Below are 25,793 nucleotides of genomic sequence, written 5' to 3'. Positions count from 1 at the left end.
TAGTGATTATCAGTATTTAAAAAGGTCTTATTAATATTTCAGTTTGATATCAAATGGCTTTTCCTTTTCAAAGGGTCCACAAAATAAGAAAAAAATACTTAAAATGTTTTGCACAAAACAAAACAATTGGTTGACCAGAACTGATATTTGTTGCTCGGAAAGGAACAGTGATGACATTGAGTTAAGAGTCCACAATGTAATTGTTTTTTATCTGACTCATTTAGTGTAGGCAGGCTCCATTTGTTCAAGAAACCTGTAATATATTCCTTGAGTCACTGTAACTATGAGAAATATAGAAGTTGATGTAATAAGTTAAACACTATTTAACTCAATTTGTTTTGCATGCTGAATTCCCATTTCTGACACAGATACAGGTTCAATCTAGATACGAGTTGTTTTTTGTAATATTCTAATAGATACCTTACTCATTTTATGTGCTGTTGAATATTCAGAAGTTCTACTTTATTCAGGGATCAATTTTTTAGCTAAGTATATTTTTGGGAAGCACATGTACCTCACTAAACTGAACATAAACAACATCAGAATGCTCTGAGAAAAAACAAATTGTTTTAGTGATTATAAAAAATCTGGGAAAGAAGATCCATTGTCATGCCACTTCTAGAAGTTGTAGCTTCCGCAGACTGCAGGGTGAGGTTTAGCTGTCCTCTTCTGAGCAAGTGGAAACTAAATTACACATCAAACAGGCAAATAAATCCTCTTGTTGACTGGACTTCATAGCCTCTCACTACTGTCTCCTCAACACGCAGGTCTACTAACAGACTGCATCAGCATTTCAGAGCATCTTTAGTGCCTTGGAGAATTACTTTTGTCTTCTAAAATCTTCACAGAACTCTTACATCTGTATGTTCCTGTTTGCTCACGTTGTGTACCAGATTTTACATGTAAAATAGATCTTAAATTTGACATTTCCATCTGTGATGTCACTTGCGTAGCAGTCACTGAACTTCATGATACAGAATGACTAAGAAGTGGGCATCTATTTTGCTAGTTTTTTACCAAAGAAAATGTTTTTCCATAATTAAAGGAGGAAATGAACAGAGAAGGAATAGGTGTAGGAAATGGTAATTATTCCTATTACAAACCTCTTAGCTTAATTTGTAGGGAGTATGATTTCAAAATTAAATAGTACTTGTTTTGTGTATCAGTGTGGACTCTTTCAGCTGTGTCTAGCAATTTTTGTTTCTCAGAATTTCAAGGGCCTTTTGTTTTCCCATTGTATTAGATAAGCAGAGGCACCCAACTGTCAATAGTATTATCTCAGCAATAAATTAGACTTTGCTTTTTCTCTCAGTCTAAAGATCTGCAGGTGTTTTTCAGACCATAGGTAAAAAAGATAAATATCAAATCTCAACATAGGTAGAGGGACACAGAGGCAGATTTGTGAGTGAAGATATGCACCACAAAACTTGTATTTGCCAAATTAATAATAGATTAAGACAAGACTGCATCATCTTCCAGGCAGAAGAAATCCACTTGTTTTGCACTAACCCTTCACTTCAGACACACTCTTCCTTCACTGTGTTTGTGATGATTTTTTTCAAATTTCTTCCAGCTGCATTTATTCATAACAACTAAGTCAATGGCAGCAGACACTCTGTGTAATCCCACTGTGGTGTTCTTCTAAATATTTTACTCTCCAGCACTTTTCAAATCTCTTTTACAAATATACAAGATAGTCCTGTGACTAAGTACAAAAGGACAGACTTTATCCTGATAGAAAAGTGGCTTTTCTGCTCTTTGAACTTCTGTTTTACTTTTTAAATAATGAGGATTTAAACTTTTATTGTTGGAAATATTCACCGATCTTGTCAGTACATTCCTCCTTTTGTAGAAGGATGATCAAAACAAAGATACTACCCCTATATAGCAGGCAAAATGAAGAAATGAACTTCAGTGCCTTCTCCAGATGACATGGAACCATTAAAAATTATTTTGGTATTTCCAAGCATATGTGGTAGAGAATGCAGAGAAGATATATGTTCTGTAGAACAGTAGGCTGAGAATCGGAAGTGTGCTACATTCAATGATTAGCAAATAAATTACTGGAAAATGTACTGTGTGACCTTGCAAGAAGAGCTGCTCCACTATTTTGTGCTTCATACACTAGCTCATCATCAGAATTTTAAGGGTAGCTCTGTGTATTATCACTTAGGCATCATGGTAATTCTATCAAATAGATAATAATTAACTGATGAGGTGTGGGGGTATCAGAAAGAGTGAAGCCTTTCACAAAGGGATTGTCTTTCCATTATTAAAAAAAAATATATCTTTGTAGCCTGCCTAAAACGAATCAGAAGTGATTAAGAAACATACTTGAAGGTATTTACATTTACTAATATTTTGGCATATGTGTAGCCATAAACTGAGTTAATTCAATAATGTGTGGTTGTCCGGAAAGGTAACCAAAAAGTTGAAGCTTAATCTTTACATACATTCTGATAAGATAAACAATTTGAAAAATAAAGGCTGGGCTTGAAACTAGAAAATCTTTAAGGTTCTTTCCAATCCAAACCATTTTATTATTCTGTGATTCACTTAGGATTGTCACCTTTTATACCCATTTGAAATGGTTAGCTTCTGTGTGCCTTTGCACACAGTCTCCTGAAAAAATATCAGCTTCTCCTATGAAGCCTAGTAATGCTTGCTTATGAGGCATGGTGGAATCATTGGATGCTGTTCAAGACTGGGTCTGTGGAAAAATTACATAATGCCAATCAAAAGAAGTAAAGACTGAAGGCCATTTGTCTACAGGAACACATTCAACAAGCAGAGTTGTAACAGACTGCACAAAATCATTGATGAGACCCATTTGACAAAAGATAGTTTGTCAACAAACCTGTGGTCTTCAGCCTATGGGATGGTCTTCACAGAGTAAGCTATGAGAGTGAAGGATAAAGTGGAAGCATCCTAAAAATAGTGAAGAACGATTAAAAATTTTGTTGAACACAGTGGGATGGATTCAAAAACCATAACATTTTTTGAATAATTTAACTGTGCTGAATTTTTCACAGAGGAGCACAACATTAATACGGTATAATTATTACAGTGTGAAATGCATTTGAATTAGAACAAGATAACGTTGTCATTGGGTAGGTAGATTCATAGTGTCAGAAAATGTTATCCTCCCCAGGTTCTAGGAATTATGTGCTTAACATTCTCTTGCAGCACACAGTACAGGCTACTATTAATAATATATCCATAGCTGAACATAAGGTATGGAGGGAATATTTAAAATGTTTAATTATTCAAACGAAAGAATTAATTGACTGTGCTTTTTTTTTTTTTCAGTTGTATAATATTTCTAAACATTAGAAGAGCTCAGCATGATAGGAAGAGTATAATAAGTGCCTAGGAGGAAATAAAAAATAAAATAAGCAGAAGTTTAAAATGTACCTTATGACTGGGGCTATGGCATACACAGTGTACAAGCTGTCATTTGGAGTTACCTACATAAATAAAAAACATGATATATTTCTATTAGTAGAGTAGTGTGCAACTAGTTGAGCAACTTGATCTGGTGGGAGGTGTCCCTGCATAGCAGGAGGGTTGAAACTAGATGATCTTGAAGTTCCCTTCTAACCCAAACTGTTCTGTGATTCTGTGATTCTATGATTTTCAAGCAAGCTGCAGTCAAAGTTTAAGTACTGAATATTAAACATATAGCCATCTGAACTGGGAGATATTTGCACAAGTCAGTACATCTTCATTCACCTAGCAAGGACGAGGAATCAGTACAGAGAAGCTGCATAAAATCTGTGTATGAATTCTGTGCCCTAAGCCTTCTTTCGAGAATTTATTTAGGACTGAACTGACTTTTTATACGGCTGATTTTTGTTTCCAGTGCTGGTTTTGTAAGCCAGTGTTGCTAAGCTGTAAGAGGGATCTCCAATTGTGCGATTTAAGTCATTGACCACTGCACATGGTCTATTCATACACTTGATATGCTACAATACTTGAAGTCCAACTATATCGTAAATAAGGATGAGATGTCTGCTTAGGAACGGGCTTGGAAGCACTGACCTGAAAAAGCATCTGTTACCTTGCTGTCAGCCAGAAATAATGATATCATAAACAGAATAGTCCTACAATTTCCAGTTTTGGCTTTCCAAAGCCAGAAGAAACCTGTGCAGTTCTGGTGTTGTGCTTGGTTTTTGCCCTTCTGCTCCTTGCTGGGCACAAAGGGACCCTTTCTCTTAATATAAAGTGATCTTCTTTTTTTTCTTTTTTACTAACAACCACTTGGAAATACATGCTTTTCAGGCTTCTGCCACATTGGCTTAATTGGGCTCTTTGGATGAAAAAAAGCTAGCATAAGGCTACATTAGTAGTCTCAAAGCTCTGATTTTCCTGCTTCAACACTAATTTACTTCTGGATAAATTTTGTTTAATCAGATTTTTGAAACTCAGGCAAATAAAGAGCCAAATTCACCCTGGCTGAAAGGAGCTCTGGTCTAATTTAAGTCCATTAGAATTCCATTCTCTCAGTATTTACTATTTTATGTAGCTTCTAAAGTGTAATTGTTTTGGAGGCATCTAGGTATGTACACAGGTAAAGTATTTCAGGAGATAAAATTCACTCAAAATTAATTTCACAGTGGAAAATGTTTCGGTCAACTCCTAGTATACTAACCATAGTACCCATCAACCATGGATACTGACATCAGCTTTGTCTGCAACAGTATTTCTTTTACTTACTCTTGAGAGTACTTTGTCAACCAATGGAAGATCAGCATCTTGCCAATAGCTCCTTAGTGCCTGACTGCTTGACTTGCAGTGACCCTGCCAGCAAGGACACAAAGTAGTGCAAGATGCAATGGTATTAGGCAATGTGGCTATAGGAATTTGAAAACTAAATAAGAATTTGAAAACTAAATAAGAATTTGAAAACTTAAGTAATAGTGAGCTCTATTTTAAGTTGAGTAAATATCCCAAGAGAGATTCTGTGAACCAATGCCATTCCTATTTTGTTCACATTTCTCCTTCCTTAAAGAAAGACATTTAAAATATTGCTGTGTTCTTACATTTATTTCATCTTCTAGATTAAAAACAAAACAAAACAAAACTGCCATGTTTGCATAAATCCCATGTAAATAGAAAAAGTGCAAGGCAACTTTTTCATTAAGCTCCTGAATAATAAATCTCACCTGAACTAACATAATAAAGCCATTCTGGGTAAAACTTGACTAAGATGATTCAGCAGACAGATAGGTATAATATATATATATAATATACCATCATTATATATAAATATAATATTAATTTTATTATTTTATAACAAACAATGTATTTTATATAATTATGTATATAAAATTTTATTTATACATATGATTTATATATAATTATATCTAAAATGCACACAATATAATGCATAGTATAAATTATAATTATATATCTCTCTATATTATAATATCTAAATTTATATATTTGAATATAGATAGATAGATAGATAGATTTACCAAAAAGGAAAACTCACATCTATTTATTAACCAGCTAGGGCTTTTGAGAGGTTATTTGGTACACTGAAGAATCAAGAGAGTAAAACAACATGGATGTTATTTCTGCAAAAAAATGTACACCTCTCTCTTATGGTCCAGACTACATAAAAAGTGAAGGGAGTGTATGATTTTGCACATTCTGCAAGTAAATTCATAAGGACTAACAAGATACAACGGATTTTTAGGGCAGAATCATAAACTTGTTGTGGTGAGCACCCTGATGTGTGGAGGAGGAGGGAAAAGTGCCAGCTGGATCCATCATCTAACTTGGCACTTTTACTCTGTTCATCACCATGGTACCAGAGCACCTTTACAAGCTCTGAGAGTAATCACAATTAGAGGGTCATAGACTCATAGAACCTTTTGTGTTCGGAGATGCTCTTAAAGGTCATCTAGTTCAACTCCCCTGCAGTGGCACAGGGAGATCTACAGCTAGGTCAGGTTGCTCAGAGCGTAGTCCATCCTGACCTTGAATGCCTTTAAGGACGGGGCACCCACCACATCTCTACCATTCCTCTAGGTTTCTGTCTGTATCTGATGAAGGATGGCTTTGTTAATCTCATTATTATTACTGTGAAACAAGAAGGTGAAAATAATGAAATTTACATTTTACTCTGAAGGAGCTGAGATCTGTACTTGTTCCAGTATCATAGGGAATGAACTCCACAGCTGTATGCCAGCTGCCAAGAAAATCATGGCAGAGAGATGAGTCTTCTCTTGTCCCTGTGGAATGCAACTGTAGTGAAAGGTCATGAAGTCAGACAAAAGCAGCCTTCCTCCTCTTACACTGTCAGGGCACACGAAAGCTGCTTAGGATAGATGTAGGCAGGAAGGTAGAGACAAAGGATTGCTGAATACACTGCTCATTTTTATTGTCTTCCCTAGTGCAAGCAGCTACCTTCAGCTACAGTGCTGTCCTTATCAGTCTGCCAGCAGACTGTGCCTCCTTGGACTTCAGTGTGCTGATGAACATAGAGATCAGAGCTCTATCTGAATGCATTTTGAGCAGTATATAGCTATCCGAACTGGAGCTTAAGGGTGCACTGTATGTAAAATACTCCTTAAATATTTCTATATTCCTGTTACATAATATGCATGAGAATCTGTCCCTTCGCTTTGTTATTTTTGTCTAACATTTTTCTCAGGCTTTTTTTTCTTTTTAGATCCTTTAATGTTTGGTTTTTTTTTTCACTGCAAATGACACAAACTTATACCAACTTTATGAAGTGATCCCATTGCAACCTAAGGAATTTTACATCCTATAAAGAACAGCTCAATGAGAATAAATTTATCAAATCTTGATCCTTACAGTGAAATCTTCTCTCCTCTTAATGGTAATATTCCTTTTAACATTAATGAGATTTTTTCCTCTGCGTACAGCTATCAATAAGTAATTAATGACAACCAGCAGATTTAATACCCCAAATATCCTTTGCAATAAGATGAAAAGACTGAAAACTGGATACAGATTCAGTCTTTGCATAGAGGATCTATTTCTGATCTTGCTATACAAATGTTTTTTTTTTAACATAAGCTAAACATCATGAGAGAAACAAGTGAGATAATTTGGTATTATGAGATCTCTGCTCTTTTTCACTTATGGTCATTTTATGTATTGAAATACTTGCACAGAAAAGCGATCTGGTTATTCAGCCATTGAAATAATCTGTTTCTTCATCATATTATCAACGCTCACTTCAACTGTTCTACTTTGCACAGAAATAATGTAATTTCCTTTCTAAATTTAATATATATTTTTTCTTTTTAAAGAAGAACAATCACTATATTCACAGGGAGAATTTGTTAAACTGTAAAATCATATTTAAGAGTTCAAGGTGTATATAAATTACGCGACTTTAAAGAGGCCAGTTTTCTGTCAGGCGTGTGGGAGTGAATGACAGACTAATTCCCACACACCCCCAAGAAAATTGAGAGTTGTCCTTTTACCAAGTATTCAGTTACTACTGGCCCCATACATATACAATTTCCATATTATACAGGTGCATAATTGCTGCAGCTTCTTTACTTTTTACTGCCTATAAAAATATGTGGATAGAACAAACCAATTCTGAAAACAGTACTCTGATGTGCCATATTTTGAACTAAAGCATTTCACTTTATTTTCATCTCGTATTTATGTCTTGAGGAGCAGATATCCTAAATGTGCTATTAAAATTAGATCATATTAAGCAGGTTTGAGATAATCTACTGTTTGCTTTCAGCTATATAGAACCAAAGAATATTCCGAGTTGAAAGGGATCTTCAAAGGACCACCCAAAATTCAAACCACACGTCTGAGAGCAATGTTGGAACACTCTGACTCTGGCGGCCTTGGGGCTGTGACCACTGCCCTGGGGAGACTGTCCCAGTGCCCAGCTGCCTTCTGGTGAAGAACCTTTTCCTAATATCCAATCTGACCTTCCCCAGACAAGATAGCACTAACATCTGCTCTCACCATCTTCTTATACCACTTCAAGATTCCCTAATGTGCATTTCACTTTACAGTTAAAATCCTTTAATTTGTCCTGCTGTCTATCAGCTGTGGGATTACTGCACTATCATAATAAGAAAAATATAAACAAAGCAAATTAAAAAACCAAACCCACCAGGAGATACGCTTGACAAAACCACATGACGAAAAGAAGAACGTTCATAAAAAATGTCTTTTTTTACAGAGCACATTATTTACTTTTAATTACTTACTTTTCAGGAACTATTGACATGATGCAAAATGCAGAGACTGGATTGGTGTCTTTTCCTTCAAGAGATGTATAACACAACTGCCTAGGTAAGTATAATAGAATTGCACCGAGTGCTGAGAAGTATGTTATGAATCCCGCTAACACTAGCATAGTTGTCTCTAGAAAGAAAGCACATGAAACTGTATTTAGTTTCCCACGTTGAGATCCTCATGCCAGTATACTCAGCTGATAGCTTTCACTGTCTCACTGGCTACCTGCCTTGAGGACAGAGAAACAAATCCCCTTGAATTAAGCTTTAGTACTTCTCTTTACACTGACTATCATGTGGAGTCAGGAACAGACAACTATTACCATCTGCCTAAAAGCACGGCCTGGAACTTGCATGTGTGTTTGTGCATGTCAACAATTTTCCAATACATGTGCCTAAATTTAGTCACTGAATTCATTATTGGGCTTTCAAATATGTGACCTGATTTTCAGAAGTACTGAACACTCAGATATCTGGTGATTTCAGTGCATGCTGTATTCAGAGTCTGAAGAAAATCACCCAGTGCAGTTTTTGTTTTAAGTCAGTAGAAAGAGATGGTTATTACATTTCATAGATACTGGGTTGGACTGTAGATATTTAATCTTTGGCAACCATGTTTGACAATCTCAGCCATGGTAATCATGTAAGTGCATCTGATAGTCACATGAAACTGCAGTATCACAGAACTCCAATTGCTATTCCTTTATCTGTAGCCTTTACTTTATATGTCTTGTGACTTATTTGAAAATACTGAGCATCTTTTAGCAGTTAACATCCTTTAAAAATGAACCTGTCAGAGAAATTTTCTTTTCCTCCTTCACAAATATGAGAGTTCCTACATTATCTGTTATTACTACATGTAAGATCCAAAATACTTAATTTCTTGGATGGGCACGTTGTGACAGTTATCCATGGATAGGATAATTGTCATTGTAACTAAGGCTTATTATCAGAAAAACACTCTAAAAAGGTCTAATGTTCAGTTAAGAACTTTTGATTTGGTTTCCTGCCCTAGTACACTTTGCAAGACACATAAAATACAAGGTGACTAAACTCCTCCTACATTACGTAATACAGAAACTTTTCGTTTCTGTGAAGAGTAAGTTACTCACCTGTGAGCTTTACAGCTCACTTTCAGCCCGTGAGAGTCAATAGTGCTAGAACTGACAGATGGTAACTGGTTTACTAATTGGACTTCTTCATATACTGGCTTCCATCCATGAAAGAGCATTCTAGTCTACCTTCTAGACATGGCTGCACAGCTCCTTAGCTTTTCTCATGTATGCCAGAGTCAGACAGTAGAGGATTAAAAAATTTTCTCAACTCTGTCCTCTTTTATGCCTAAGCACAGCTTCTGTATGCTAAGGCACAGTATACAGCCCATTATACTGCCTTTAACCTTGAAAAATTTCAATGCTATTTTAGTTCTGTTCAGAAAGGCTTTCTTTCTGCCTTGAAAAGTTTGAACTCATGGGAACAAAGGTAGCTGGGTTTTCAGCTGGAAGGCTACGAAAGCGGTTCCAAGTTTTTGATCCTCTGTAGCCCTTTTTTCTTTTTTTGGGAACAAGATACAAAGATTTTGCTGATAAGAGTCTGGAATGTTCTGCAGAGCTTTTGTTGCCAGCTGCAGTAATCCTCAGACACTTGGTCAATCCTTCCAGATGTAAATTCGGTGGCAGTCTAATTTAAAACAAGTAGAAACACTCTCTGTTCACTAGTACTCACAATGCTGTTGCAATTCAAAAACAACATCAGTCTTGCCAAAGAGAGAAAATGACTGGCAGTTCTCCTTGTTCAGAATTAGAGGAATAGCTGTGCAATGTCAAACCTGAGGGCACAATTCATTTTTCAGCTACACTGCTGAAAGTTTCTGGTGACATTTTGGCACTTTTCCCTGATGTATACTGAAGACCCTTACAGCATACACGTGTTTCCTCTTCTACTCTTAAAAGTACTCCATTTGCCTTCTAAAAGTATCTTTTTTGTGTGTTTCTTTGATTGTTTTCTGATTTAAACTATTTCCTTTGAATTAATCTGAAGCTACAAGAACTGTAAGAACTTCATTAAATCCTCTCCAAACATAAATGCTGTTAATGTCCCCCTCCCCACCTCAACACATACAATTATTTTGGTTTTGTGTTTACAATAAGATGGCTGAGAAAAATTATAGGCGATAAAGGTAATCACTGCGTTGTCAGATCGCAATAAACTGTTTTCCTCCTCAGTGAGCCATGAAAACAAATCATGATTTTTCATTCATGATGCAGCTCATGGCTTAGTAAATTCTCTTTCTGGTGATCCCTTTGCTATGTGCAAACTGTATTTTGATGACAGTAACTAAAGAAGTACTCAGTATGATGTGTAATGTTTGTAAAATGTTCTAAATTGTAGTACCAAACAAATATGTAGGAAACAGACACTAATTCCAGTTTCCACATGAAATTCCTTATCACAAAATACTCTTCATATCAGTACTGCTTGAGATCAGGCCTGCTTAGCTGACAGATATTCTTGGTTATGGAAAGCCTGTTAATAATAATGATTGAGCTTCATGACATTTCTCAGGAATTAATGATTGGCTGGAAGACTCCAATGGCTCAGTGCTTGGCAAAGGACCATGCTCTTTAGCTGGCAACCTTTCCCTGGGAAATATTCAGAGATTGCATGAAGATTATTATTATTATTATTATTTACAAAAGGTAATGGAGAAATTTGAGCATGATCATTGCAAATGCTCTGTTTTAATTGTTCAGTATTCTTCAGATTTATCTCCATCTCAGTGTTTAGATTAACGTTATCCTTCTCTCTTACTTTTACTTTTTCAAAATCACTTATTTACATAAAAGTTCTTTGTAAGGTCTGTGCCTCCAGTTAAGTACTTCACTTAACTAAGTGGATATGTGCTTGAGTGAAGACACATTCTGTGGGTTGAAACTTCATCTTCTCAACTGCACCAGAAGCAAAATACATTAGTTATGGGATTAAACTACAGAAAAAAAAAATATTACTTACTTCAATGTAATGACAAAAGAGACGTTTTGAAAGCAATCATGATGTGATATTGTGAAACTGTGTTTCTCAGCTTGATAAAAGACACCTGAAATCAATTAAAAGTTTACTTACAGTTTTAATTGAAAAAAAAAAAAAAGCAACCTTTAGAAAATCATACAATGACCCAATACGTCCCCTGGCACTGTATGAAAAGTCTGTTTCTCTCAGTTTTAGTTTTGTTGTTCCTGTTGTTATGCTTAATGGTTATATAGTTTCATCACGTAGATGTTTTGACAACTACATGCTATGACGGCATTACAACACACTTAAGCAGGCAAAAAAAAAGGGGGGCTCATGCTCTAGTCAAGAATACGTCTGGTTCACCTTTACAATTCTAAGACATGATACATTGAAAATTATTGCTAATAATTATTAATGGGAACACAGGGCATAACTAGAGTAAGTTATGATATATTAGGGTAATTCGATTTATGGGTTCTGCTATCACAGGGAACACTGTTTTTCAAACAGCTTTGAATCACTCTCCTTTTTTCCCTAATTCTCAGCTCTGTTTCCTAGCACACGCCATTTAGAGTCAGATCCTGATCTCATGGAACTGAATCCAGTATTAGATTCTAGCCTAAATACTTTGCCTTTGTTGCCGTTACAAAATGCTTAAGGAAAACCCCAGGAACTTAGCAGAACAATGAACTCATACCAAAGGCAGTCAGGATTAATGGCCCCCAAAATAAATCATTTCATGACGCTATTATTTCTGCATATGATAGCACTAATCACGCAGAATATTTAAGCGGCCTTTTAGCAACTGGGAAACCTGCAAAATCTCACGTGCCTCACAAGAGTGGCCCTTAAGTGTCTGCAGATACAATGGTGTGATTCCTTTTTGTGCAGTACTTTCAGCACAAACCGCATCACAAATCGTTAAATAATAAATAGCAGCAGAGTGAAGTATACACAAGAGAGGAACGATATGATTTCAGAGGAGACTTGAAAGGGGGTGTTGATGAGGTGGAGGTTTCAGGAATTAAATCTTAACAGAAATGGCTGAGACCAATCGTTTTCCTCTGCTGAGGAACGAAGGTGCTTTGTGACCTGCACAAGGCTTACTGCTCGGCAGGATCATCTCACTGTGCCTGGATCTATTTTTGAGAGAAGGCAAAGGATCACGGTGCGCCAAGCACAGCCCTCTCCGATTGCAAACGTCTCCCGCGTCCTCCGCCTCACGTCCGTCACCTCGAACCGCCCGAGCTCCCCGGGAGCCGCGCTGCCCCTCCCCCCGAGCGGGGGCGGTGTGGACGCGGCCCCGCCAGCCCGGCCCGCCGCGCCATAGCGGGCTCGTTTCCTACGTTGGGGGGCAGCACAGCATTCAGGATAGCGCTGCCGCTGTTTGTGCAGGTCGCTGCCGAACCTGAAGGTGCGGATGGCAGTCAGGCGGCAGGGACGGGGAACGAATCGCTAAAAAGTCTTTCCCGGAGTCACTGCTCTTTGGGGGAACTTACTGTAATTCAGCGCCTCGCGGGCGGCGTCCCCAGCAGCCAGCCAACGGCATTTCTAATCGAGCGATGTGCAGGGGCAGCTCACGCTGAGCAGCCGCACCCCGCGGCACGAGTAACACACGAGTAACACGCGGTACCCGAGGGCAGCACGCGTTCACGCCCGCGCTTCGGCGGAGCTCCGGCGCCGTGCAGCGCCGGGCTGCCCGTCACAGGTGAGCGGAGCTGCAGCAGCACCGCCACGCGCTGCTCCCGCGCTCTGGCGCGCAGCTGTGCTCGCAGCCGCCCGGCGCCGCGCCGCCCCCCCCCGCCCCGTCCGGACGTTTCTCCCTCAGCGGAGCGCGCGGGACGGGCGGAGGAGGCGCGCCCGCGCTTTCGAAGACGCACCTGTGGGGAGCGCCCACCTCGGCGGGAAGTCTCTTATGTAAGGGATCCACGGCGCGGGGTGGGCGCCCTTGGGGGGTGGGGCGGGGAGTAAAGCCCCGCGGGCAGGCTGCGCGGGAGCTGGGCGACTCTGTCGAGAGGGGCGCCGGGGAAAGGGGCCGCGGCGTACGGGCGTCCGCCGGCGGCTCGGGGCCGGGGCCGGGGCCGCCTCACCCTCGCGCTCCCTGCGGGGCAGCCCTTCCCCGCCGGCTGGATGCCGCTGGCGCTCTGCACGTCGGCTCGCCCGGCTCCAGGTGTGGCTCTGCGGGCGCCGGGCTCAGCGGGGATCGGTCCGCTCCGATCGTTCCCGCCCTCCCCTACGGCGCCGTCTCCTCAGCGCTCCCGCCCCACGCCCCTCTTCCACAGCCGCTGCTCTGCGCTGCCCCGCGCCGCCGCCGCTCCCCCACCCCCGCACTCCTCCCGCGTGCTCCTGGCCCGCGCTCCCCGCTCCACAAGTGCCGCTCGGCTCCGGAGCGGGGAGGCGCCGCACGGGGCCCGGCCCGGCCCGGCCCGGCCCGCGCGGGGTCTGTCCGTAGTGCTGAAGCAGAGCCGGGCTGAGGCGCGGCCGGCCCTTGACCGAGCCCCTTTATGTTCAGCTCCTGGCGCGGCGCAGCATCCGGCAACTCGAGCGGCGGCGGCGGCACTGAGCCGGGGCTGAGAGGCGGAATGGAAGGTTTCGTTCGGCTGCTCTTCGGTTACTTGGTGGCGGACTTGCTTACGCTGGTGTGTCGGGCTCAGGAGAAAGCCGGCCAGCAGCTGGGGAGCTTCGTGGTCCTCTCCGGAGGAAACCACTCCGGCCTTGGGGAACAGCTGGACCCCTCCGAGCCACCTCCCACGCCGGACTTCTGCAGAGGCTACTTCGATGTGATGGGGCAGTGGGACCCTCCCTTTAACTGCAGCTCGGGGGAGTTCATCTTCTGCTGCGGCACTTGTGGCTTCAGATTTTGCTGCAAGTTCAAGAAGACGAGGTTGGATCAAAGCACCTGCACTAACTATGAGACACCGCTGTGGATGAACACTGGGAAGCCTCCTTCCCGCATTGATGACCCTTTGCACGACCCCACCAGGGATAAGACCAACCTCATTGTCTACATTATCTGCGGGGTTGTGGCAGTTATGGTGCTGGTGGGAATCTTCACCAAACTAGGGCTGGAGAAGGCGCACAGACCCCAGCGGGAGCACATGTCCAGGTAAGGTTGAGTGCCAGGGTGCAGCGTCCCTTCCCCCTCACTCCTCTCATAAGAAATTAAAAAAATTAAATCCAGCCAGGAAGGTTTTATTCCCCTGCAAGGTAACTGAAGAGACCAACTTCAGAGAGCAGGGCTTCTGTGTTTTCCCAAGCCCAGAGCATCAGGGTGCATGCATACTAAGGAAGAATAGAAATAATAGAGGAGTATGCACACATAGAAGTCAATTTTTGTCTGCAGTATCAGACCCTCTCCTTGGTAATATCTGGCAATTCTTCATGGATATATTGTATGTGAAAAGGAAAAAAAAACAAATCAGAAACACTGAATTATGGAAAGCCTAGTAGGTTCTCTCTTCCAACTGTTTTGAAGCTTGAAAAATCTTTTTAACTTCTCAACTGAAGATGTAAACAAATGTCATCTCACTTTCCCTTTCCAGCTGCAAAATGGTTTTGGCAGGACCTTCCGTACTCCCCCAGCCTTTGAAAGCGTGTGAGCTATTTGTAAAATATCTGAGCTATGAAATGAGCCAGGATAGAAGGGAAGAGGGAGACAGAAAAAGGATAAGCTATTGTAGAATTTCTTAATATTTTTCAGTTACCGTTGAGAGGTTAGAAACAGAATATGAAGATCTGTCATGCATAGATGTGTTATACTCTGTATCCACAGTGTAATGTCTGAGTTACATCAAAGAGAAGCTTCCCCCACCTGGAGTTAAGCATGCTGTGTGCTGTCTACTCCAGACACAGGCTGCCTAGTGGTGAATAGGCAGGTGGGCAGTTCAGGACAGAGCCCAGTGTCTTAAACATCATCTTCCAAAACAAGCTTGTCACACTAGTTCAAAATTGAGATGTAACATGTTTGCCAAGTTCACAGTTTGATTTTTTTTTTAATGCTAATCCCAGGTACCTGGGAGTAAAGCAGATGGGGGTGGAAAGGCATTAAAAAAGGAAATAGCTCCATTAAAAAGCCTAAATCAACTCCAGTATCTTAGGCAACTCTAGAAATGAAATGCAGTTAGAAGGATGCCTTCTACTGGACATGAAGTGAGGCAGAAAGATTCCCTTGTCCTGGTAATGATGTAGTTCACAACCTTTAAAGCTTAGATGAAAACTCCTGCTTTGAAATACAGCCCAAGAAATCAACTCAACACCTGGAGCTGTATTTTTTTTTTAATTGAAGTTTCTGTGTGGATCTTTGTCTAGCAGCACATCTTGGAATGAACAGGAAAAAGCCACTGAAAACACTCCTGCAAAGGCATTAATTGTTAGTGAACAGGTATTTGCTATTTATTAACTGGCTGATACGGATACTACTGAGAACAAAACACATCACAAATTTTAGACAACTCAATACTGTGTGTCTATGGCAATTCTGCCAAGTCAGTTTTCCTTGAGCAAGGTGTATTAATCCTTTACACATTTCGAATATTCTGAACTACAGAATTGAGACAGAATACATGGATCCCAATTTATTTTTTTTTTAACTCTCGCCCTTAAACTGTGGTGCTGAAACTTGGTTGTGAAAAGCTTTCATAAGCTTCAGTCTATTTCTGTGGTGTCTTTGTGCAGGCAGTAGGTCAAAGCTTGTAATAAAAGACAGGACAAAGCAAAGGTGTAGCCATCCCTGTTTATACCTGGCTTAAACAGATCCAACTTCTACTAACAGAAATATTTGCTGAAGAAGCTCTGTGTATTTGCTATCTAAAGTACAGGTGTGAAGTATTCTGAAATGACATTCTGTCTTAGTTTATGGAAATAATATTACAAGGGACCAGAAAATCATTCTGAAATCCCTGTCGTGTGTGCATAAAGATTAGGTTTCTGAAGTGGTTCTTAGAAAGGTCATGTGTTATCCTAATTACTTAACATTGTCTGAGATCTTGTACCTTCCTCACCATGAAAACATTCAAATCAGGATTATAGCAACTAGGAAAGTCATGATCACATGGAAAAACAGTCACCCACTCACTGCACATAATAGCTAGTCATGTTCTGATAAAGCAGTGCTGTAGCTTTTTTTTTTTCCTCCCCAAAAGTTCTCACACTCCTATTACAGCTGTGTGGGGTGGATCCAGTCTAGCATTACTTGTAAAAGGAATTTATTTGTAAATTCTTTGTGCAGTCTAAAATTCTGTTCATTGAGTGAAGAACTGAAGTAACCCCTTTATTCTCAAATGTGTGTTTAACTAAAATGTTCCATGTTAGCTCATTTTACACTCTAATGCTCTGAAAGAGTTTACAGTACTTAAAAATCTACCTGTTTAAATAGTTAATAGTACCAACAATTAAAATAATATTTAGTTTGCATTTGTATTCACCTTCTTTATAATACTAATTTATACAATTAAAAATAACCACACACAACAAACCCAGATAAAACACAGCACCCCCTATGTTTTTTTCTGTAACAGATCTTATTAATAAGCAAAAACGTAATGCACTGAGGGTGTTAGGTAGGCCAAACCAGAAGTGTAAGTGTTACTCCATTTTGGCTGGCAACAAAAACCATACAGAGACTGAGTTGTTATCTATTTTCTTATCTAAGATTGTCTCCTTTCCTTTCCTTATCCCACAGGTACAGGAAAGACTCTCCATTCTTACGAACAAATTCATCTAAGTAAAGACTAGTACTGCTTATCAGATTAGATTATATATAAATAGTCTTTATTATGAGGGCTGATTTTTATTTTTTTTAGCGAACAGAATACAGCTAGTGTAAATTATGTGCTTCTGCTTTTTTTTTTAATTTACTATTTAGAAACACGAACAGCCACCTGCACATGAGAATAAGAATAGTGACCAGTAAACAGGGAGTGGGTCCACACTTACTAGTTCTTTGCATCATTTCATCTTAAAATCAGTGGATCTGCTGCTGAAATAAGGCACTTGTGTATGTTAGAGTGGTACAATATACACACAGAGGAAACTTCACAGAATTGGTGAGCTTAGTTTCGGTCGCCTTCCATTGTATCTTGTTACTTGTATAATCAAAACAAAGCAAGAACGCTCTATTCATCTCACTGTTCTTCTGAAATATTCCACAACAAAAAAACACTGGGAAAATGTACTTATTTAGTGAAAACAACCCATAGCAAAAACAAACAACAAAAAACCACAACAAAATGCAGCGGGCAAGACTATTTAGCAGAAAAGTTACTTCCTTTTGTTTTAAGAAAAAAGGCTGAGTGTAGAACTACTGACAATTTCTTTCCTTTGCTTTTCAATAGAACACTTACTGTTGGCATGGAACTGTAAACATGGAAAATGGAAGTGGAGGAGGAAGTACGGTATTAACTCTGCGTGGTATATTTCCCTTCAGGCATCATATGATAATATGTTGTTTATATCATTTTCCCTTTTAAATTTGTTACTTGATGTTAAAAGGACATAAATGTTACCTCAGCTGCAGTGTTCAGGAACTAAGCAATAATAGTAGCATCCAAGCAGAGTAACTCTTTCTCTACCCAAATGCCTTTTAAGAGAATAAGATGGTGTATGTTATCAGATATGACAGAGGGATTGCGTGTGGCAGTATCTTGCCTGAAAGGAAAAGAGGAGCAATGTGTCTCCTGAAGCAGACCTAGAAGCTCTGCAGCCTATGAGGGCAGCATGTGCTTGCTGCTTAAAACTTGCATGAATGGGAATTTCAGGCTCTGTAAAATGGTGAATCCTCTCTTGAAGGGATGTAGAATAGGCAAAAGCTTTACTTCTGTTCCATGGAGGAGATTTTCCTGTAAATAAAACTACACCTTTGTCTATTTCCCTAATCCTTATGGAGAATGTGCAAACAAACGCAGAGCTGAATGAACAATATTTACACTCATACTCTTCAGCTCCTGGGTTTTGTTTTTTTATTTATTTATTTTTCCCAACAGTGCTTCTGATAGCCTGTTAGCAGCTTTCTGAATATTATGAACCATTTGATCTTTTCTTTTATCCTTCACAGTTTGCTGAGCTCATAAGTCAAGTCTTTTGTTGATTATTCAAAAGGCCTGTACCTGGGGCCAACAATAGTCTGACTTGCCAAAATGCTGAATCCTAGATGTGAAATTATTTCCCTTATGGATTTTGACCCAGTTTTGGAGGCAAAATATGGCAACTGACCTTTCATGAAATAACCTGTGTTTCAGTTTCTTCAGGCTTATAACCATAAGGGAAATGCATGGCTATACATGCTTTGTGACATCTGAAAATAGCATTATCTATCCAAAGAGAGAAATTTTGTGGCAGAAGAAATAATTGAAGTTTTGCAAAAGTTGGATAGCTCTGAGCCATATTTAGGTAACGTTTCTCCACCTATAAAACTGCAGTCAATGTCACTGTATCAGTATATAGGACTTAGATATCACTACCTTTTACACTTCCTTAAAAAATCATGATGTATAGCAGTGGTGTGAATAAAGTCCCTCTACCATAAATATCACTTTTCAGTAGGACCTACTTTGTTTGACGATATTCAGGTGAGAGAAATGCACAAAGGCTGTTGTCCTTTGTAGTATTTTTCGAAGCAAGAAACTGTTCAAGGATACTGTTGGGTACTGGGGCACAAAACTCAATCTGGGCAAATCCCTAGGAAAAAAATGCAGGTAACTGCATTGCCTTTGTGCTTCAGTAATATGAGCCTGCCACACATTTTTAACTTTCCCTGACATCAGTAGAAGATAAGCACACACCTTTTGTTACATGAGCTATTCTGCCCTGGGAAGACTGTATAACTTTGACTAATACAGTACAAACATAGGTGCTGTGTCACTAAAAACCATTAAAAATAGAACTTGACAAGAAGTTCAATTTTCCTTGATATAGTTAGACAGCTAATTCCTTAAAAACTGGTTGAAAAAAAGCCACACTAAAGCTGTAGAAAACTCAGTTGGCATTTTCACAGTCAATCAGGCAGTAGTTAATCTGCTGTCACGTTTAAAGTCCGTAGTTAACAATATTTAACATCATATTAAGGGCAATGAGAAAAACTTTTCAGAAAACCTGCTCTCACAAGGTTGGGAAATACTAAGCTCTGTGTTATAAGTGAACACAATTTTAACTCACGTGAGGAAGTTAGGAACTTTGACTTGTGCTCCTTGCCTTTTCCAGAAACGCGTCCATCTTCCTCTGGAAAAATATCTTGACATCCATATATATATATTTTATAGAAATAAATATCACATACATTGACCAGATATTGATAGTTTTGATCCCCATTATTCTAAAGTATCTTTCGCCACACAGTGCTTTCTTTTTGCATCTTTTTCTACATACCTTTGTGAGAGCTCTCCTAGTGAATTTTTATTTTTCTGCTATGTAGGCCAGCTCTGCAATTTCTGCTGTATAAGCATTGCTTCAAATGGAAACATTGCTCTGATACCATTAATCATTTGGTTACTATCTTCTGACCTTTTACAGCATTAACAGAATATTCTGTAACGTGTTGATCACGACTGTAATATTTTAAAAACATAATGCTAGCCCTTTACAGAAAGAAAACATTAATATAATTCAGCAATGTTACTGCGATCTGAGAGCAAGATTTATCTCAGAATTCCTCTCTGTACCTTAAATGAAACAACTATTTAATATTTAAAAGTACAGTGCTTCTTGACCAAGAAAGCATCATGTTATTACAGTACAGTGCAGGAACTAGATGGTACTTGTGACTTTCACCAATTAACATGTTTATCTTTATTTATTACTTTAAAAACATGAGGCAGTGACTGGGACACTGCATAATCTGGCAGAAAATTAAACTAGTTACAGTGCTCAGGAGATGCATTCACTCCCTTCAAAAAGTAGCTCAAGGCATCTAAAAATTAACACTAGTAAGAAAAATGGAGGAAGCAAATAATGATCAGTGATGCACTGACTTGCATGGAGCTCTGAAGACACTGTTAACACACACTGAACGTTCCCATTGCCAAAAGGAATGGTTTCTGCAGCTGGAAAAGTGGTTCAGCAGGTAGTATGTGATGCAAACCTAGAGGCTAAGTCTGCTCCCTAGCAAAGTCAACAGTGAAACTCCATAGCCCAGAATCACAGAGAGTTAGATATCACTGTGCTGGAATTTTCAGAATTTAAAACATAGCTGATGTGTGCATTCTTTCTGACATGACTTACACTGGACAGGTTGTTTGACATTTGAACCTGTCCATAGGAGATAATGGAAGTGTGGGATGAGCCACTTTGTCACGCAAAATTACCATCCACAATGCTGCAGAAAACCCTCACAATCAGCTTCAGGTTAGGCCTGGCCATACTGTGAGGACTCCTCCTGCTTGCTGTAAAGCTTTCATCCTTTCTCCAGCAATGTTACTATGCCAGCTTTGCTCCACTGTAATGATGAGGTCACTTACAGAAGTGAGAGAAGACATTTTTAGTTGCCTTTCTGAATAGAGAAAGCTTAAAGCCCTAATCATGGAATGTGCTATGCCTACTGGATCGTTACAAGAAAACCATATGAAAACTTTTCATCTTTGGTAACTTTTTTCATTGAAAATGGCCAAGGCCACTGTACCATGTGGTGCTCTGTACAGGTGCATGCTTAACAGCTGACTTTGACAGACCTGCTCAGTACGACTGCGATGGCAGTGTCATTGAGCACAGGCAATGGAAGAACTTTGCTCAACAAGCTTAAATTACGGTCCCAGAGAGCAAAGACAGCTGAAGAACTTAAGTCTTAGGTGTGAAGTCTCATGATGAATCTGAGTCCCTATTTTGCTGTGAATAGAGCTGGTTTCTCCAGTAGACATTATGATAGACTGTATCCCAAACTGCAGGACAACAATGCACCTGGACTATATTACAAATAACTTAGAGATTTTGCAACAGGTATATTCTGAAATATAGTTTGTTTTTCAGAGCTCTTGCTGATGTAATGCGACCTCAAGGTCCCTGTACAACAGACCACATGGAAAGAGATCTCAACATTGTAGTACATGTGCAACATTATGAAAACATGGAGACAAGACCTCCTCCAAACAATTTACGTAAGTTGCATTATAACTACCTTAATATCTGGAATGCTTGCTCAAAAATGATTATTTTGATATTGGTGGATGTCAAATGAGAATAGATAGTACACAGGTCCTTGCAAATTAAAAATATCTAGATTTCCTGGTGTAAAAAGTGTAATGCTTACAAAAAACCATTTTGAAGAGAAAAAAAATGAGTTACCATCTTTGTTTTTACCTAGCTGTCTTGGTTGACTGTATTGTATCTTTACTTCTTTCTAACGAATGTTTTTATTAAGCTCATCAATCTATTCCTGATTCTATGTTTCTTTGTAATACCAAACTGAAAATGGCTAAGCTTACAGCAAGATGTAACAAGATGTATCATACATCTGTAACACCCAAAAAGAAAGTGGTCCTGTTGGGGTGGCATCTAGTGGTGGTCTCGTTATCATCTCCACTAGTAAAATAGTTAAATAAATTCCTGGAGAGCATGAGGTTATACGTAGCTTTCAACTTCCTCATTTTTTTCTCTGATGGAAGTGTGTGAGGAAAACTATTAAGTTTTAGATAATATTTTTGTTTTGTATCTGCTATTATTTGTTTGCTATTGGAGCTAAAGTAAAACCACACCTTGGAATTTCAAAGGAAATACACTGACATTTCAAGGGCTTCTGGATTCCTACGCACTTTCTCAGTCTTCTATTCCACCACAGTGTAGATCTTTGTTGTGCTCAGATATGTTTTCCTTTCATGACAAACAGTTCAACTATAATTTGCATGTTTATATATATTGTATCCTTCTATATTACACATATGCACGCATACATAGAAAGTACAGATTACATGTTTATAATTTCAAGTTCAATATATTTATAAAAGAAAAGAGCATTGTTCAGAGATGTATGGATCATTAGACAGTAAATGGATTTATTCTGTGCTGTAGATCAGTGTACTTGAGCATGATGCTGCAAGTATACTTTAGGTATTGGGGCTTTGAAACATTTAAACTATATGCACTTGTCTTTTCCTTATCTTTCTCTAAATGGAGAAAGCAGAATATTTGCTTGTATTTAGACAAATAATTAGTTTTGTTCAGACTGGGCTGTGCAGTTACAGTGAGATTTTATTGCTCCTTCCTTTATGGGGGAAACACTGTAAGATAATAAGATAAAGAAAAGATTCATGTGGTACGTGCACTCCTGATACTTGTTTTGTGGTTATGGCTGACTGTGATTTCTTACACACATGGTTACTACAGAACAACGGGAGAGAATTAAAGCTGTGACCTTTAATAAAGATACCATATATAGCGAAGTCTGACATGTAATCTGTCTGCACTGCTCTCCAGCAAAGTACTTCCACCTGGGCGTGTGCAGTTCTACATGACTGAAGGGGAGCTACATGCATACTGAAGCATGGCATCTCTTAATTGCATAAACGTACAGTTTCTCAAGAGGAACTTATGCTTCTCTCTCACTCAAAGGTGCTTTAACTGCTTTTTGCTCATGTGGCTTGAGGAGGATATGCTCTCTGCCTTTGCTTCATGTACTAGTTCTTTGCCCATCTCTTCCAATCCCTCCAGTGACTGTGTTTTCAACCAGGAAGATTGCTAATGAATTCAGGTTACAATCCTTAGTTCCTATCGCATGTGAAATATATATTCAGAATCTCAGTTAAGAGGGCCAGAAAGTAAATAGATTCTTACTGTATTAATTGCAGCTGGAATTTGGAATCTTCACACTGAGGTGTTTTGCTTAAAACTTTGTAAACCACAACTTATGACGTACTGCAGTATTTTTCATCAGTTCTATAAACTCTTGCACACATATGTCCGTCTTAGTGGAAAAACATAGTTACAACATCAAGGAAGCAAAAGAGAAACGTCACAGTACCTTAGCACCTTGACTTACGATGGCCCCCGTTATCCATACCACATCAGTCTCAGAGCGTGTCCCTCTGGCACACATTATATGTGAAGTAGCTCTTGCTTCACTGCAGCTCACCATATAGAAGCTCCAACATACTAGTAGGGATATCTTAACACACCTAGGTTGTGAAAAAGAGCCAAGTCTCAAGGCTACTTCATATTGCAGTTCAGGTATTCCTGCTATGAATGGAAACCTTGGAAGAAAGCAGCAATGACACTATTCAGTTCAGTAGCTGTTTCAGTCTTTAGTCAAATTCATGGATTAAGTCAATCAAATTTTTGGTGTAGGTCTTCAAGTGGTGAAATTACTCAAGGCATTCTTTAATTGATACTACATACATTTGTTTCATAGCTTTTTGGTGGCCACTAAATTGCCTGATAAATTCATCAAAAATATGACTAAAAAGACCTTGCAGAATTGGTTTGTACATCAAATATGATTTAAGCGTGTTGAGTGCATGTGCATTGCAGTACTGGAAAAGGCTTTAGACAAGAATTATTTAGAGAAATTTCCTAAACCCAGTATTTTAGCAATGTGACATTTTACAGTAGAGCTCTGAAACACTCTAAGAGAGCAGATATTACTTGCAGAAACTTTCCCAGTTCAGCATTACCTACTTCTAGTGCTGGAAAAGTGACTTCTGGGGTATTTTTAGAAGTAAATTAACAAAGCTCAAGTACAGCTTCCATTGAATTTCTATTCCAGATCTTTACTTACGCAGAGAAAATGAAGTACTACAAACTTATAGCATCAGACACTCGGATATATATTTTTTAAGTTCTCTTTGCTAAGTTGCCACATAAAAATTTGATACTAATGTACTTTTCACATTGGTCTGTAGATACGAGGAGGGCAGGAGCAATCTCTTAGGCAGTATGTTCCATTTCCTTATTGCACCTTTCAAAATACTGAAGCCACACTTCTAATAACATTGGGCCTTCAACAATTTTTTAATTTGAGTATTCATTCGCTCTTCTGCCCTCCTGAAAAAACATCTTGTTGGTGCTGCCAACCCACTTTGAAGGTGTCCCTTTACCCTCTGTGAAAGGATGCTATGTCAAAATGACAAACTTTGCCTATCTCTGACACTGAAAATGAGTGCGTTTCTGTCTTTGGACTTTTTATTACCAGAGAACAAAGATTTATAAGCCCAGCTATTTGCTGAAAGCAGTAGTGCAGTGGAAGTCCAAAGTAAAATTTCTTTTCAGCAACTTGAAGTCTAAGCAAGTGCAGTTATTGAGTTCCCTGTCCCTTCTTTTCCTGATGCAGAAAAGAAAAGCCATGCTGGAGATTATGGAAAAACAAATATACTCTTTTCTGTGCCCAGGTAAATCCAGACAGCCTAGACATTTAATAGTGAAAGCTGCTTTGTCCTTAGTAGTTGTTAGTTGCCATGATTTTCTCTTGAAAACATGCTTTACTTAGGATTACTTTTCCATTACTTCATGTCATTCAAACACATTAGAATGGAACAGCACTTTGTAAACAAGCAGCAGTTATCTACCAAGAGTTACCACATTCAAGTTTTCTAGCATGGCATGTTAAATACATTAAAATGAAAAAAAAAAAGCATTTGTAAGTTATATTAAAAACAAAACCAAAAGCAAACACTTCCACAGAATTTGAGATCAGTTTTGTTCAACTCTATTTAACTTTCACAGACCTTAATAGTACAGCAGCATTCAAGAATTTTTTTTTTCCTACTTACTATGTTAGAAGACAGCAATTTATTAAACTTAGGATAGTAAGACGAGTGCATCAGGATTTAGGAGCCTTTCTAGCTACATCCTCATTCTGGAAGATGATTGCTAGTATTATTTCTAATTCATATTTTATGATGGCAGAAGGAAACACTTATGCTAGTGCTGTCCATGGACACTTTTCCTAATGATCTGTAAAAGCTCAGTTACTATCTCCTTGCACTAAGATACTTAAAGCACTTATGCAGAATCCAGAGATTGAGCTGACTTTAAAGGGAAGCCAATTCAAGATTAAGGTGAAATTTTCAAGGTGAAATGCTAGCTTTTAGTTAGCTTGACATATATGGGTTATTTCTTCATTTTTAATTTAACATGAAGTGTTGCACAATATCAAAATAGTTAATTTTAATACTAGCCAAGGATTTGCAGCATAGATGATTAAAATAATTTTTCCTAAATATTTGCAAGGGAATACGGTATTTGCTGCTGTATTTGATTGTCAGTTCTGGATGCTTGCTCATTACAAATGCTAATGCCAAAAACAAAGCTAAAACATTTCTGTAACTGATGCCTATAAGTTTGTTTTTTTTTAAATTTCCTTGTTTGCACTGGTTTGCATATAAAGAGGAGAGTATTTTCTAAAGTTCTCACATACTGGAATAAACATTTTGTACTGTGTATTCTTGTGTATCCCCCATGGCTGTAATTTAAAGCTCAGCCTCTGTTTTTCAGTGAAACTGTCACTAATTTGACACTGTGAAAATGCAGTTAGAATTTGCAAGAGTTTTTTGCAGTCCTTTTCATCCTTTGTGAATATACTTTTCTTGTTGTTGAATGCAGAGCTCTTTGGAAAACTAT

General features: G+C 38.9%; 1 protein-coding gene across 1 annotated transcript in view; it reads left to right on the top strand.

Moving 5' to 3' along the window:
* The first annotated feature begins 13,747 nt into the window (after positions 1-13,747).
* Positions 13,748-25,793, top strand: part of SHISA9 (shisa family member 9) — a 133,422-nt gene continuing 121,376 nt past the window's right edge. The window contains exons 1-2 of the mRNA XM_065732968.1: positions 13,748-14,364; positions 21,213-21,340. Coding sequence (XP_065589040.1) covers positions 13,763-14,364; positions 21,213-21,340 — 730 coding nt within the window. The 5' untranslated portion in view covers positions 13,748-13,762. The remainder of the gene's footprint in view (positions 14,365-21,212; positions 21,341-25,793) is intronic.

Source organism: Cyrtonyx montezumae, unplaced genomic scaffold, assembly GCF_038088225.1.
Source record: "Cyrtonyx montezumae isolate F1298 unplaced genomic scaffold, pur_monq_1.0 scaffold_16, whole genome shotgun sequence".
NCBI lineage: Eukaryota > Metazoa > Chordata > Aves > Galliformes > Odontophoridae > Cyrtonyx > Cyrtonyx montezumae.
The sequence above is the reverse complement of the archived record's forward strand: the minus strand, read 5'-3'. Positions and strand labels throughout refer to the sequence as shown.